The 17,525-nt window shown below is 40.4% G+C and overlaps 1 protein-coding gene across 1 annotated transcript in view; it reads right to left on the reverse strand.

Moving 5' to 3' along the window:
* Positions 1-929: 929 nt before the first annotated feature.
* The window catches only part of LOC107586135 (protocadherin-1-like), a 108,645-nt gene continuing 92,049 nt past the window's right edge, over positions 930-17,525 (reverse strand). Inside the window, exon 5 of the mRNA XM_016273375.1 lies at positions 930-1,438. Coding sequence (XP_016128861.1) covers positions 1,065-1,438 — 374 coding nt within the window. The 3' untranslated portion in view covers positions 930-1,064. The remainder of the gene's footprint in view (positions 1,439-17,525) is intronic.

Here is a 17,525-nt window from a genome sequence, read left to right on the forward strand (position 1 = left end):
GAGGCTGTGCTGTGTGAGCCGTAGGCGTCTTTGCGAGTGCCAGGCAGCATTTGCACTACATCGTGGGAGTTCAGGAGAGATTCATAGTGCCAAAAAACACAAGTTCTGCCACATGACACAAAAGTATGCACGCACATTCTCATCTGTTGAATAGCGTGTTAATGTGCCAAAAGCCACATGTGTTACTTTTCGTGACAGTAGGTCTCCTGACGCACACACCGGCATATGTTAAGGTCTGTCATAGTGAGTTAATCGATGTTAATCCCACTGCCCGCCCTCTGAACGCATACCCACACACAGCTATACACTATGCTGCAGCGTGCATATGGACATACAGCACAACAGCTGAGGAACTGGGCCCTACACGGACACAACGAAGCTCATGGAGCACCATCAGGACGTTTTCCCCTCCACTCCAGCTATTCACGTTTATTCACATTCCTATATGGCCATAACAAATGTTCAGACCCTCAAAAGCAGTGGTACTGACACACTTCAGGTGTTGAGGCTGATTTAGATGTAACTTTTGACCTTTTTTTTTTTTTTTACAATTTTTTCAACTTGAGCCTGATAGTAATATTCATATATTCACCATACAAATGTATTTACAGCGTTTTACATGTATAAAGACTGCTCTCCTCTGAGGACAGGATCAAGTTAAGAGTGTTAGACACTCTGTATGTGGCTCAAGACCCCTTTACAGCAGTATCTCCAGTCAAATACAGCACTTGGTAATCTAGTAGAAGAACCCATGAACATTCTGTAGGCTAGTGAAGCTAAAAGTCGGTTAGTCATGTAAAAGTATGCATCGGTTTTTGTGATGGTATGCAAAAACAGTATAAAAAGTTTAAAGTAACAGTAAAACATGTTGAAAGTGATAATAAATAGATGAATGAATCAATGAATAAATAAATAAATAAAATAAATCTACTCTGACATCATGACAATAGCGTATTTTTCCACTATCCAATTTATATCCTGTCGCAAATTCGATGTTCTCTTTTCGCAACCGTGTCTCTCTAATTTCTGATGTGCATCAATCAAAGATGGTGCGTGTGGTTATCTCACAGGTATATCTCTCTTTTCGAAGTGTGATTGGAAGGGGGGCTGGTAGGCGGGAACTCTGATGTCACTCTCAGAGGAACCTCCTCCAGTGGGGCGTGGTCACTGGGGGTGTGGTCACTACTGGAGTAGGCACTACGGGAAGGTGGGAGGTGTGGCCTGTTCTCCTCTCCTCCCAGCCTCACGCTCCCATTAGCCAGGCGTCCCAGGCTCCCCCTCTCCTGATAAGGCACAAACGTGGACAGTTTAGGGGGATTGCGGGTCTTGCGGACGGGCGAAGGCTGACCGGGCATCCAACAGGCATCTGAGTGACCCAGCTCGCTGCACTCCTGACTGCAGTTTCCCGTCATGGCAACATCAGGTAGTGAGCGAATATCTGTGAGAAGAAGGCACACAAAAAAAGCAGTCTTTAATGATGAGTAAATGATATTAAAGAACAGCAAATCAAAACTTGTTCATTTCTACCGGGTGAGTCACAGAGACACTGCAGTTCACCTAGCGTTAAATGCAAGCAACTAACAGGGAATACACAAAGAGCTGCCAGTGGTTGCTATGCACTGTGGTGTGGTTGCTATGTGAGAGGCAGTTGTTGCTATGCACAGTGCTGTTGTTATGCACTGCATACTGGGATTTCATCAGTGGCTACTGTGGGTCAGATTCTTCTGGTTTGATTCCTTCAAGTCATTTGAACTGAAATGGTTTCTTCATATTGTAGATATCCCGATTGACGGTTGCTAGGTCATTCGAATGTCTGCATGCCCACATATGTATTGGAAGTTTGGTGGCAAAAGTGCAATTCACTTTTTCCTGCATTCATGTCCCTTGGGCTGCAATCCCACGATAAACACGTTTTGAATATTTATACACGTATACACATACAGGCATGCTCGCATTCAGTATCCTACATTCAACATTAAATGAGACCCACCAAGGCCCCTGAAGGAAAATTCAGTGCTAAGGCTTATTGATTGGCAGGTCTGAAATTAGTGAGCCTCTTATTGCTATCCATTTTCCATTCCACTGTTCCCTAATTAATTAAATAGGGCCGAGACCCAGTGACCTCATTCTGACAGAGCCATACAGAGAGCTACATTAACACACACTCCCTGTAATCCACCAACCACATGCATTCTTTCTCAGGAGCCGTTCCACTCTGTGGACCACGTTCCTCACCCTTGTGCATTCACATCAGAGGTTTTCAACCTCTCAGTCATGAACCCACGTGGGGTTGCTGGAAATGAAGATGGGGTCATTGCCTTTTTATTCATCATACATTTTTAGCAGAATTTGTGCAGTTATAGGAAGACAGAGTCTTGGAAAAAAAATCTTTAAAAACAGTAAAATAACAAAGTGACTTATTTGTCTGACATAGATAAGAATTTCAAGTAGCATTGGGAATCTAGGTCCAAGAGGAAGCATTTGTGTTATTTATAATGTAATACGATGCTGTTGCAATCAGTGCGCCAAGAGTGTACACATCAATAATAATGGACTCATGCATGGCTAATGTACGACTCCTGTAAGCGACTGTAATCGTCTTCACCTTGATAACAAATGTCATCCATCAAAACTTTACTAGCATGACACTGGTTTGCTTTATCTAACCGAGAGTTAGTTTACATAGCATATGATCATGCAGCGGTTGGGTGTTTTGAATAAAAAACCGGTCGGGTTTTCACTGCATTAGCGCTGTTTTGAACTGACTGCTTAAATGCATTTGCGTATGCATTTATGGATCCTTGGACGTAAAGTTTTCCAGGAGTTTGCCGGTTTAAAATGATCTGATCGCAAACAGAGATGGTTTTTCTGTGTTCTTTAAGCCATCTTGGGTATTTTATAATAACGGAAATTTATAATCGATTGCTATTTGACATAGCCTTTATTACAGTATAGAATATATTTTCCGCCTCGTTCTGTGATAATAGCCACATCAGATCAGATAATGAAGTTATTTCAAACTCTTGACTGATGTTGTGAAGTAAAATCATGTTATTAAATTTTCTCTTTTGTTGGACAACAGGTTTATAAATGCTTCTCATTAAGGCACGTGTTGCTTTTTCAGATGCACTCAAACTCACAGCACTTACTACTGGCGCTGCGTGATATACAGCACCAATAGATGGCAGTAATGAGTTTTAGTATGCAATCTCGTAAAAAGACACTGCACTGCTTCAGTCTATTGCAGGTTCACAAAATAGAGTGTTGTCGCGCTACACCGCTATTTCCTGGAGAAAGTAGTTAGCTACTGGAAAAGCTACTGAAAAATGTAGTTACGTTAGTAGCGTCGCTACTTGTAGCTAGCTGCTCCCCAACACTGTTAAGAACCTCTGATCTGCACACTCTGCTTGCCATGTTACCTTGCACTTTCGATTCTTACCACAGTTCCAAACTACTTCATCTTCCAGAGACAGAGAAAATGAAGAGAAAAGTAGTGGAGACTCTTAAATGTGCAAGAGATCTACAGATGGCAGCCCTGAGGCGGACGCTGGGGCCCAGGGGATGTACCTCCACTGGCATTGAACATACAGGCAGCTTTAATGCACTCATTAAAAAGAGCTCTGTGAGGCTCCACCGGCACAATATAACTGACAGTTCTCTCCACACGAAAACACCACATTGACCCCACCACCGCACAAATGTACGTATGCTTCAAAAACCTCCCAATAAGCAGGAACTGACATGGTCAATACATCAAAGAGGTCTGGAATAGTGTAAAAGAGGGCGTTTACTGGAGGAGGAAAGAGGCTTTATATCTCACCAAATGGAATAGATCAACTCGCCCCTCTGTGGAACAAACACATTAGAGTTCTACAGTCCTGTTTGTGTGCATGTGTGTGAGAAGGCTAGATTGTGTGGGAGAAAAAAGTGTGTGGTGAACTCAGAATATAATTGAACGTGTGCAACCTGTGTGTGCGTGTGTGAGGGGAAGGATGTGCGTAGGAAAAAGGAGCATGTGTGTTAGATGATGCTACTGTCTATGTGTTTGTGAAGTAGTAGTGTGTGCACATGTCTTTGTGCAAGAAAGATGTGTGCTACAGATTGTGTTTGAAAAGTGAGGTGTTGGGAGTGTAGAAATGTGTGTGTGTGTGTGTGTGTGTGTGATATTCCAGCCTGGTCTCATGTTTATACGTAGGTATAAATACGTAACATTTACAAGCACAAAACGTACACTTTTGTACGTTTTTAGTCATGCTAAAACGTACAATTTAGACGTATTTCAACGTTTAAAACGTACAAATCGCTACGTATTTTTAGCTAAAAAACGTAAAAATATTTACGTATCTTTTATATCATTTAGATATTCATATCAATGCATTTTATCATTTTATTAATAAGCGATTTCGATTTTTAGACCCCTTAACCTGCCCCCAAACCTAAACCTACCCATTTTATAGCGAATATGCATTTTTATCATTTTATAAATACGCAATTTAGATTTTTTAGACCCCTTAACCTGCCCCCAAACCTAAACCTACCCAATTTATAGCGAATATGCATTTTTATCATTTTATTAATACGCAATTTAGATTTTTAGACCCCTTAACCTGCCCCCAAACCTAAACCTACCCATTTTATAGCAAATATGCATTTTTATCATTTTATTTGGATATTCTTGTGGTTCTATGTAGGCAGGTGTGAAAACTGTTTCTTACATCTTTTATCCATTACTGGATCTCATTTCTTCCAGTATATATATATATATATATATATATAGACTAATAGCCAATCAAATGCAGATCTCTTTAAAATGCTTTTGAAGTTGTTTTAGGTGAACAAATGAAAACTGGAAAAGAAAGCACACATTTAGATGCGAGCCCATAAGAGACAAAATGAAATAAAAATGATACTTTCCTTAAAAGGAGGCATATTATGCCACTTTTTACAATATGTAATATACTGTAAGTCTCTGGTGTCCCCAGAATGTGTCTGTGAAGTTTCAGCTCAAAATATTCCACAGATCATTTATTATATCATTTTGAAAATGCCTATTTTGAGTGGAAGCAGAAACACGCCGTTTTTCGGGCCTGCCTCTTTAAATGCAAATGAGCTGCTGCTCCCCGCCCCCTTTTCCAGAATAGTGCTCCACCATTACAGCTCGTAAAAAACATCTGTTTTGGTTCTGATTATCATGTTTATCACGCTGAAATCATGTGTTTTAAACCATATGAGTTTAAACTTCTGATATACGGTTTTCTGAGCGCACACATCCGATGCACACGGACAGAATGTGGCTGTCACAGCATGTGAGTAATAAACTAAGTTCTCATTCACAGACAAGTTTACATTAAAAACACACATGAGTTACAAAAACAGTCGGTTATGTCTGTGAAGGTAAACAGCTGGGAAATAAATTGCATGTTTATTTTAGATCTTTGTGGCAGCAGCAATATACTGAAATGAATCAATAAATTCACTGCTCTCTTGTCTCCTCTGAGGCTGGGACTGTAAATAGTGTTCTGCACTCATCTGTGCAACCAAATACAGAACAGTTAGCATGCTTTGCTCAAACTTTCGCCATGGCATTAGAACTGGTACACCGTTGTCGCTTACAAAAACACAATAAAAGCGCAGTGGGTGTAAATTTACAGATTAAGGGGCGGTAATATTATAATGAGATCCCTTTGCCATGTCACCAAGGGAGCAAAATCAGACACGCTCGTTTTCTCAGATGCTTGCAGAAAAAGGCTTCCCAAAACAAAGTTACTGGGTTAAACTTTTTCACGTTTCCTTGGTTGGTAGATGCACTGGGGACCTGATTATAGCACCTAAAACCTGGAAAAGTCAGATTTTGATGATATGTCACCTTTAATGTATCTAATTATGCATGATTGATAGGTACACAATATTTAAAAAAAAAAAAAGATCATACTATTTCATCAAAACGGCTTAACAGTTTTGTTCAAAATGGCTGATGGAATCAAAGCTATGTAGGCAGGGAAAAATAACCATTAGTATCACACTCTAATATTTCATGATCTAATCAAACTCAAACATATAAAAGTCCTGTCGCTCTTGGTTTCATTTGGAAAACATCGTATTAAAGGGGTCATGAATTGAGAAATCAAATTTTCCTCGATCATTTGACATGTAAGAGGTCATTGTACTATAAAAACATCCTGAAAGTTTCAGAGCTCAAAATGTTCTCGTTAGTCTAAAAACAGATTTTATTGAAACCAAGTGGTTATTTACCAATATAACCAAGTGGTTCTTTATTTTCAACTATGTTGATGTCTCAGTAGAGCATTATTTGTTTGCTCGGTACATTTCACTGTTGATTCTTAGGCAAATTATTTGCAGTTTCAGGTGCAGACTTTGCAAACAGACTTTTACTGTAAGATATGGACCTGACAGTAATACCACAACATGTAAGTAACCGTGTTCATTCTAATGCCTAATCTGTTATCAGTGATTTCTGATTTGTAATGATTCATGTACAGTCAAATGTTCTTTGTCTCAAAAATCATTTAATGCTGTTTATGCGTCAGTAAATCAAGCCAGTGACTTATTGGTCAGCTACACATTGTTTCTTTCTGTAGCATCTTAGTAGAATCTTTTATTTACATCATGTTTGCATTATTAGTTATAATGAAAACATTCTTGAGTGCAAAACTCGAGTTGCAGTGACAAGATCACTGCATCCTTGCACTCAACAGTCTTGTCATCTGCTACAATGAACTTTTCATGCAATGGGAGTAGATCTAAATATAATGCTATAATCAAAACTTTTCATGAATAGTTAATCTCAACAGCTGTAATAGTAAAAAAAAAAAAAAAAAAAAACATAGTCAAAGTTATAATACTTATTTCACATGATAGCCAATCATAGCAGTGGGCATTTACATTGAGGTCTCACAGCAGACACGCCCCTTCCACCAGAGCGTTCAAATCAGAGGGCTAAAATCAGGGTAGAAAATGACCTTTTATTTCAAAATTATGACAATTTTTGATGTAAAAATACATTATAAGTGCACCTCAGGAAACATTATGAACTAATTAAAAAATGCATGACTTCTTTAAAGGGGCCATGAACTGCCTTTTTATTATTTTGTACTGCTCTCTGAGGTCCACTTATAACATTATCAAGATTTTTACATCAAAAAACATCATAATTTAGAAGTAAAAGACTATTTTTTGTCCTGTTTGACCCCCCTCATCGGAACGCTCTGTTTGAATAGACTTAGTGGATTGTAGACTTGGAAGTTAATGCCCACTGGTATGATTGGCTAACAGCTGTGTATGTTTGATGAAGTTCATCTACTCTTTTCTAACATTGGGATCAGAAGGAAGGAAGTGCAAAGACTGTGTTTTCCACATCTTGGCACTGCACAGCTTCTTGTTGTCTTCGGAGCCATCTTTGGTTTCTGCGTAGACCTGGGGCCCGTTCTTCGTACGTCGCTTATTACATCCGAGATGGAATGTCACATCCAAGATGATATCATCGCGCTAATCAGGATCTGGCTAATTCGGTCCTACGAACACACCTGTTGTTGATGATTAGTTTGGCTGGACTGAGTTATCTGAGATAATTGCACGTTCATGGGTTGGTTTAAAAGGGGCTATGTATCGATACTCTAAACCAGTGTTTCCCAACCGGGGTGCCGTCTGTCGAGAGCAGGGGTGCCATGTAAAAAATCCTTTTAAAATATTTTTAAATTGCTAAAATGTTCAAAAAAGCATCTATTATATAATATCAATTTCTGATGTCGCCAATAATTAGAGATGCACTGAAATTTCGGCTGCCGAAAATTAGTTCACCGCTCAGGTTTCACTTTCACGTGGTGTGACGCTCTGCGTATTATCCCGCTCTATGCGTGTGTGCTCCGCTCAGTCGCTCCACTCGTATACCGTTCATGCGAATCTGAACAGCAAAGTCCGCTCAAAAATCGAGCTGACAGGAAACATCGATGTAGTACAGTATTGTTTCTGTCTGCAATGGCCCTACTGTGTTGTAACATCGTGTGGTATATGGGCAACTCTAGTAACGCTGCCCATATTAGCTTTCTAGGACTAAACATTATTTGGATAATTGGTAAAAAAAAAGTTAAATATCTTAACCCTACTGTTAGACCTACCTGAAAAACTAAAAAGCAATTTATTTAATTCGAAGGCCTGTCGTTATTTTTTATTTGTGATATCATTATTCATTTCTTATTTTATTACTGACTGCTTACTTGTCATTTTTTATTCAATTCAAAGTTTGAAATCAAGCTATCTCGTACTACTGCACCAAAATTACCCCACTGTAAAATAAAAAAAACACTGAGTGAGCAAAAATTTGTGAGATAGCTAGTTACAATGGTAATTAAATAATGTTTACATATGTATAAAAGCCTACATTAAAATCTGTCATATAAATTGATCTCTTCATTAGAAATTAGCCTACTGATTGCCACCATTGATGGACAATTTTTTAATAATAGCCTATTAAAAATATCTGTATGACATTATATTCTGCAGTTCCCGTTTGTGGAACTTCGAACTGCGTCCTCTAGGGGTCGCTATGGGGAACGCCTCGTCGTGACCCGTGTCTGAAGCCTACATTGAAAAAACACCAACTTGTTTGGCCGGCGACAGCCATGACGTCACTACCGTCGCAACTAGTACAAAATAGGCACCGGTAGCGCACATCATCACTTTCTTCGTCTTCACTGACCGTTCTGTTTGAAGCGTGCATTCCAAAAGCAAAGTAAGACTATTTCTTTTCCTACTATGGCGAGCACTAGCGGAGCGTTTAGAAAGTGTGTACATCCGTGTCAGCGGTTTCTGACACCCGATGATTCACACAATCTATGCGTTGTTTGTTTGGGCGAGGAGCATGCACGCGATGTCCTCGAGGGGGCAATGTGCATGCACTGTGAGAGCTTTTCGCTGAAAAAGCTCAGCTCTCGTTTGTCTCTCTTCTCGAGCGGACAGGGACAACCATCGTTTTCCCGCGGCTCGGGACCTGCCGCTGCTGAGGCACGGAGGAGAATGAGCTCGTGGGGATCTCAGGTGGACCTAGCCGATGAGGCTGAAGGGGGGGGGTTCCCCTCTTCCGCGCATCGGTGTCGGGCGAGAGACAGCCACTGGACGATGATATCCTCTCTCTGATATCATCTGATCCAGGGGCCAGTGCTCAGTTGGGCCCAGCCCAACAAGAGCAGGAAATGGATGCGGAGAGTGAAGAAGCTGAGGCTGAGCTTTCCCAATCCACCTGCCCTGCGTATGATGAGCTGTTAGAGGTGATGGATCGGGCCACGGCAAGGCTCGAATTACCGTGGAAACGAGCCAAGGAGGTGACGTCGCGAGGTCGCCTCGACGAACGTTATCTCTCCGGCCATACACCTCCAGCTCAAGTGAGCCTTCCTTTCCTTCCTGAACTCCATACTGAGATCGAGAAGGAATGGGAGAAGCCGTTTTCCTCAAACTCCTTGCCGTCCGTGCCCCTTCAAGCCACATCTCGCACGAACGGCAAGGCATACGCAGCGGCAGGTCAGGCTGTGGCTTCATTGCACACGATGGCAGTGCTTCAGGCATACCAGGCTGACCTGCTGAAGGACCTGGATGAGGGGCAGGGCCTTTCCTCTGCCGGAACGACTGAGCTGCGGCGCACCACAGACTTGGCCCTCCGGGCTACTAAGCAGGCAGCCTCGGCCATGGGCAGAGCGATGGCTGCTATGGTGGTGACGGAGCGGCAGTTGTGGGTGAACTTGGCGGACATCGGGAAGAAAGAAAGGGGCTTTCTTCTCGATGCCCCGGTGTCGCCCTCTGAACTGTTTGGCACCTCCGTTGAGACGGTGGTCGACAAATTCAGGGAGGCGAAGTCGCGCACAGCAGCGTTCAAGTCCTTCATACCACGAAGCTAAAAATGATACCTGACAAAAAACTTGACACATTTCTGGACTTTTATAAGGAAACATCCAAGCGAACAAAACTACATAATGTTATAATAGATAAATTAAATGTGCACTGTTATTTTATTTACATTTTTTACATGATTCCCAATTGTTTATATTCACGATTTCTAATATTTGTACAGGTTTTAAATTTTTATTTCAATGTAGTAATTAGTAATTCATTTAATTTTATATTTGAACAGATTTGTTACGTGACAGCATTAATTAAAGTTTCTCAAAGGCAGGGTAAGTGATTTCTGGTAGCCAATGTTGATATTTTAAATCACCAAAACAAACACTCCCCTACCCCAAAAGGGTCTGGCCCCTATTTTGATAGCTCCGCCCCACATATACGTACGCAACCTAGGCAATGATTAGTTCTGTGAAACAAAGCAAAACCAATGTTACACCATGTCTACATCGGACGTGAGCGGTACGGCGCAACAAATCCCCGACAGAAAACAGCTGCTGGGTTCTATTTATGACGTGCTGACACAAATTTCAAATGGTTTTCAACGGTCGTTTGAACGCGTCCAGTGTAGGCAGACTTTAGCTGTTGTAGACACGGTGTTACTCACCTATTGAGAATAAACAAAGCAACCTCGGCGTCCGATCGCAGGCCTCCGCTCCTTGAGTTCTCTCCAGCGCTGGAAAGCTGATCCGATATTTACACGGGTCCTACTTCTTGCCTTATCGTTCTGCAGACGTTTTCCTCTTTTGTTTTTTATCCGCCATCTCTATCTTTCTGTCGCTCGGCTCGGCTAATGTCCGTCCCATGCACTGAAAGCTCTCTGCTCCACATCACGAGTAGATGATGTGGCTACAAGTTTGTTTTGCTATTCGGCCCGAATCAGTTTTCTAAAGTGTTTTTGCGGTGGTAGCGGACAGATTTTAAGTATCAGTTCTGCTTAAAAAGATGCAATCTAATCCTGTTTACATTAAATAAACCTGTTTATAAATAAACCTCCCGAGCAAGTTTAAGCTTACGGACCTGTTGCTATGATCGCAACTCCAGGATGAGCTTCGAAGAACCAAATAATCCAAGACCATGCCAAATCGTAACTGAGTTAGCGACGTACGAAGAACGGGCCCCTGCTTTTGCTTCTCACGTTATTTACACTGCATGCGCAAATCAGTGAGTGGGGCTAAACAGGCAGTGATGTAGAAGCAGGCGTTGATCTTCTTCTGCGGAGGCGGGGTTTAGCCACACGATTATGTCATAGAGTGGCACATTCCACAAGCTGTTGTTTTGGCAGACTGGTCATTAGAGGTCGACCAATAATGGATTTTACAGATACCGATAGCTAGGTAGGACCACACTGGCTGATACCGATTAATCAACCAATAGTTTTTGAAATGGATACTAAATGAAAAATAAAATAGTACTTATATATATATATAAAAGAGTACTGAACTATACTTTGTAAATGAATACAAATATTAATATTAAATACTGATCATTGAAGTTAGTTCATAGTTTATTAACTAATGTTGACAGAAGCAACTTTAAAATTTAAAAATGTATTTGTAAATGTTGAAATTCACACTCTAACAAAGACCAATACTTCTACAGCTTTAATTAATCTTAATGTTACAAATGGACTCTTATTGTAAAGTGTAAACATTTAATTTCAACAGTCATGCTTAAAGATGGCCATATTTAAATATCTACACAAAGGCCATATCATTGAAATGGATATTGTATATTGGATATTACATATGGATATTGTATGTCTACTCTCACACTTTATTTGTTTCTATTTTAGAACACTTGATTATTTAATCAAAATACAATATATGTTAGTCACACACATGGGCAAAAGCACAGCGCCACGTTGTTTTGTGTTCAGTTTAAGCGGCAGACTGAAACAGATTATTTAAACAACCAATGGGCAAAAGTTTACTTCAAGAATGAACAAATTGGTATTGTAATGACAGCAGGACCATCTCAGCCGCTCCAGCAATGGACGCAAGCCGGACAACTATCGGCATGTGTTTTTGTGGATAGCCGATAGTTCCAGCAATCAACTATTGGTGCCGATTAATCGGCAAAACTGATCAATTGGTCAACCTCTAATTGGCATTGTGTATGGGGTTTGGACTATAATTTGGTGTTCTCTCTGTACAACAAAAGCTTGAAACCATCTAGGTTTACAGCCTTAATCACAACACACAACCTGGAAGAGACCAAAGGGAAGTCAGAAAAAGGGAAGATGAAAGAGCACAAAAAGGTAAACTGCACGCTACAAGCGCTTCGCCGTGACCATCTTAGCATGCAAAACTTGCCCGTGCTTCGTTTTAAGACACATGCAAGGGTGGGTTGCAGTGTTCTTGCATCAGGGAACCAGTGGGATGACTGGTCTTGTTGATCTGTGGCAGGTTTTCTTTCTGTCTGATCTCCAGCTGAGGGTTAGTGGGGAGGGGAAATGGGCATGTTGCTCTTCCTGAGATTTCACAGAACACCTCCTGTTTGATCACACTTTCTAACGTACCCTCAGCCTTTTGCCCTCTCTCTGTCTCTCTGATCCTCTTTTTCTGAATGACTCTCTCTACCTTGCTTTTCTGCTTTTATTCTCCCACCCCTCCCTTCCTCTTTTACTTTCTCTCCAATCTGCCACTTTTTCTTTTCCTTCGTTACCCTCCCTCCCTCTCTTTCCTTCTACCTGCTGCTTCTGAGTGCGCCACTGTGCTCTAATCAGCTGGAAATTACAGTCCAGTTCACGGAAAAAGCACACCAGACAAAAAGAATCTGACTCCACAATTGTCCACAGTTTTAATCAAATGTGCAAAATGCTCATGTAATTATAAGAATCTATTATCAAAAATCAGGTGCCCTGTGGTTAACCACCAAAAAAAAAACCAATGATGTCTATATTTCTGTAATAATTTGTGGCAGTCGTCTTTTTGCAGAGGGAAAATGACACAGCTTGGTTTAGCCTGATATGCTGAGGTTATTATCAGACACAGAAGCTCCTCTAACAAGCTGACACTGCTGAGTATATCATGTTCCTTTCTAGAGCAACCAGGAAAGACAAAGAAAATGAGAGAAATCAGCCGAGAAAATAACACAAAATTAGACAGATCTGGGAATCCTTCACATAATGGCAGACACATCCCAAGAAGGATACATATTTAAGAAGTAATGATGGCAAATTTTCAGGTGCTGAAGCATTATGGACGTCTATTACCCTGTGTTGTTTCAGTGACAAGGACATTTCTGTTGCTCTATGAAAGCAAGTGATTTCTTGGTTACAAAACCCCATATTTGGAGTGAGAGGGGCTTTTGAGGGCACAACAAGTAACATTTCAACCAACTGATCATGTCTACCCATCTTTCAATCTCTGCCGACTCAGTGTGGGGATGTGGTTAAGCTAATCTCAGACTCTACATTTCTCACTCCAGAAAGTGCAAAAAAGATTTCAAGGAAGATTTGACTCATTATTGAACACAGCACTACTCAATTTTTGTACTTGTGACTGTTGATTGCTGCTTGGAGCGTTTGGATTGCTGCAGTTGTCTTTGGTCTCCATTTTCCTCCTCCAGTGTTTGGCATGTTGTGCCATGCATTTCCATTTGAGAATGAATGGAATGGATGAGAAGCTTCTTCTAGAAGACCTAAAGAACCTCCAAGCAGAGGTCTGTGCAGGATTGATTTTTCAGTCCCGTTCCTACAAGATTATGTCCCGTTGGAGAATATCCAACCCTGCAATTGTAAACATTTTGTACCTTAAAATAAATTAGAGTAAATTTTACTTTTAAATATTTATATTTTGTGGGAGTCTCACGAGTGGTTGAGAGAGAGGTTGGGAGGTAGTGCGGCCATTTTGATGAACTGATTAGCCACTCGCTTCTGCCAGGTCCTCCTGATGGGCAGCAATTTTTAGGCTAGGGATCATTTTCCTCTTGGCACCGGAGTGGTGCTGCTTGGCTGTAGCATGTCCTGGGTTTTATTATGGTGATTGCTGGCGCTTGTATGGTCGTATCTGGCTTTGATGCAACACACTTTGGCACTATCAGTTTGCTGTTGGATTATGGGGTAACAATTAAAGTCTGGCTTTCTGGTGTGTGACTGTATAATCACAAAGTTTTAGAGCATGGAGTGAATGGGCAATGGTGTGTATGGCCTCATCAATACTTGCGAGGGAAAGTGACTGTGTTCTGTCTGCAGATTTACAGCGTATGTTTGACAACACAGACCGTGTTGCCTTTGGCTTGCTGGTGAAGATGGAGAGTGGCCGCAGTGGACTTGCTCCTCTCAGCACTGCTGAAAATAAGGAAGTACATGTCAGAGCCACACAGCTCCTTTCCCTCTAGTGCCATCCATCATGGCAGGCCAGTTCAGTAGTTAGAGAGCGCTTCGCTGCTTCTCTGTGTATGCGTGTGTGTGTGAGATGGAGGTATGAGCCCCAGGGCATTTCTTCATTTCTCCTGTATGAGCAGCCCAACTTGGGTGGAAGTGGATTTGGCTGCAAGCCAGCAGTCTCTCAAAAGTGTCCTTTGCTCTACCTGCTCTAAGAGAGCTTTTCTGGACAAGTCATTTTGGTGCAGAGGTGGCGCATAGATTTTGGTTGAGCATAACCCCTCCTTGATCATCTAATAGATGCTTTTCACATTTCCAGGGTTCTCAGAAGCAGAAGTCATTAAATTTTGGTAAACCTATAGTGGTGAATGGAAACTGTGATTAATATAATTTCTCCTTCTGATTCATGTCAATAGCATTTTACATTGGTCGGTAAAGAGAAAAATTTCCAGTTTGCCATCATTCCCTCCCTCCTCCCACGGTTGAATTAAAAAACATTCAAAAATTACCCCAAAATCTGTCATCATTTACTCACCCTCATGTCGTTCCAAACCCATAAGACTTTGGTTAACCTTAACACATTTAGATATAATTAATGAAACCTGAGAGGTAACTGTTCCACCTGTTCCAACTGTGTAACCAAAACTTCAAACATTCAAAAAGGTTATAAAGGTACTGTCGTTTTATGTGTGTGTGTGTGTGTGTGTGTGTGTGTGTGTGCGCTTATGTGAACAAAGTCCTCATAATTGTTTTTTCAAAAATAAGTAAACAGTAATACAACAAAACAAAAAAAGCAAAGGACAAATACAATAGAAAAAAGATACAAGTGAAGTAAACAGCGCTTTGTATGCAAGTCTGAAGTATTCAGCTAACTGTCATCATTTACTCACCCTCATGTCGTTCCAAACCCATAAGACTTTGGTTAACCTTAACACATTTAGATATAATTAATGAAACCTGAGAGGTAACTGTTCCACCTGTTCCAACTGTGTAACCAAAACTTCAAACATTCAAAAAGGTTATAAAGGTACTGTCGTTTTATGTGTGTGTGTGTGTGTGTGTGTGTGTGTGTGCGCTTATGTGAACAAAGTCCTCATAATTGTTTTTTCAAAAATAAGTAAACAGTAATACAACAAAACAAAAAAAGCAAAGGACAAATACAATAGAAAAAAGATACAAGTGAAGTAAACAGCGCTTTGTATGCAAGTCTGAAGTATTCAGCTAACAGTCTACTACAGAAATTGAACAATTGAAAGTAAAATAAAACAGCATAGTCTTCACTTGCTTTGTTTATTCTTCGTTTCTTATTCAGGCTACAAATGTCCTTCAGTCAAGAGCAGTGAGTGATTTTCTCTTTGTCTTTTGTTGTTTGATTAATATTGAGCACACAGACAGCAGCCTGCCTGTCACTTTAAGAGCTGTACGTATCCAATATACTGTTAGACATATTTTCACTCTCAACTGTTCACTTAAGACATAACTGACAAGGGTTTACGTGAATAATCACCAAGCACTGCATTTAGACCTTTTTGCTTCTATTTGACTGTTTAAGGACACACCCTAAGCTAAAACTTCACTTTACTTGTGTTATGTTCCATCTCGAAGCGTGTGCACAGAAAGCCGTCTGACAAACTTTATGAGTTCTCTTTAAAAAACTTTAATAAATCAAGTCCCATTTTGCTAAAGTCATGTTGATTCCCATAGGAAAAAATTGTTGCTCAGTGGTTGCTTTTCCTAAGCTCAGGAGACTTAGATGAGATTCTCATGTATCTCTCATTTTAGTCTCAACAGTGTCTCAGATGTTTCTCCTAAAAATCCTTAGGAGAAATGAAAGTAGACACAACTGAGACATGAGAAAGTTCTAAAAAAGAAAGGAATCCAAAATGACAATGAGAGAGAAACGTGTGAGAAACATGGGAGATCTCTTTATTGTCTTGCTGTAATCTCTTGCAAGACTACATTATAAAAATATTTTACTGCTCAGAGGTTGCTTTTATTTTTTTTTGATTACAACAGGGTTTTTCACCTTTAATGGTCAGGACAGTAGAAGTAGAGACAGGAAACAATTGGACAGGTGAGAATTGAACAGAAGCAGGAAAGTACCTTTAGCTGGGAGTCGAACCCATGTTGTCTGAAGTGCAGTTGTGCCTTCACGTCGATGTGCTGCCCACAAGGCTATGGTTCTGACAGAGGTTACTCCACACTCACGATAAGGGGTGATTCTCTTATATGTCTCATCAGTGTTTCCCCTGCTATTATTTTAGAGGGGCGGCCCGCCCCCCCAACGGCACCCCCCTGCCCCCCTTGAAGGTCAAGATAATTTTATTTAATTATGTTTTCTCTATAGCACCAGATCACAACAGAAGTAATTTAAAGTTACCTTTCTTATAGAACATGTCTATACCTTGTTCTTTCATTAAGCAAACTAAATAGCCTTATGTTATTTATCTTATTTACAGGACGGCATGTCATTTCAGTCTCTACGTTATGGTCATGCTCTCTGTATCACGCACAGCGGAGTTCCGCCCAATGCACGCGCTCGCGCTCACGCACACACACACACACACACACACACACACACACACGTAAGCCCACTCCCACTAGTATTTGTAAATATTAAGCCGCAAAACGATTCATATTTAAAAATGAATTCTCCGTGTCTCTGTGTTAATGAATGGCACAGACACGCGGTTTTGTGTAGTACTCTACTGAAACGCTGGTGACACTTCCGGTGATATTAGCGTCTGCCGTCTCACTAATGAGGACATAAATACATGAACAACATCTCCAGAACTGCTCTGAGAGCCACTTCATGAGCATTTCACCGTTTCATTTGAGTAAAACTATCCTCATATCATCACAGAAATGTAAAGGTATTCACGGCAACCCGTCAAAATAAAAGTTCGGTTTAACTTGAGGGCATTGGCAGAAATATATTACTATTGTTGAGTAGAATGTAAGTAACAGGCTGCTACTACTACTACTAAAATGATTAAAACCTTATTTTTAAGGAATAATCATACAATATTTCTTCAATGTTTTAATTGTAATATTACATGACCTTTATTTTCATTACTTAAAAGATAGATTAAATGAATGTTTTATGCCTTAAAACAAAATGTAAATACACAACACAGAATTTCTGAGCAAAAAAATCATAAGGCTATTGTAAGAATAAATGAAACTTGTTTTATGCTTTCAAATTAGACATGCTAAAACAGAATTTGGTTACAATTAAAGATAAGGTTGGACAAAAAAAACATTTCTTAGGGCACTAAAAGTAATA

Source organism: Sinocyclocheilus grahami, unplaced genomic scaffold, assembly GCF_001515645.1.
Source record: "Sinocyclocheilus grahami isolate Dianchi unplaced genomic scaffold, SAMN03320097.WGS_v1.1 scaffold78.1, whole genome shotgun sequence".
Lineage (NCBI taxonomy): Eukaryota > Metazoa > Chordata > Actinopteri > Cypriniformes > Cyprinidae > Sinocyclocheilus > Sinocyclocheilus grahami.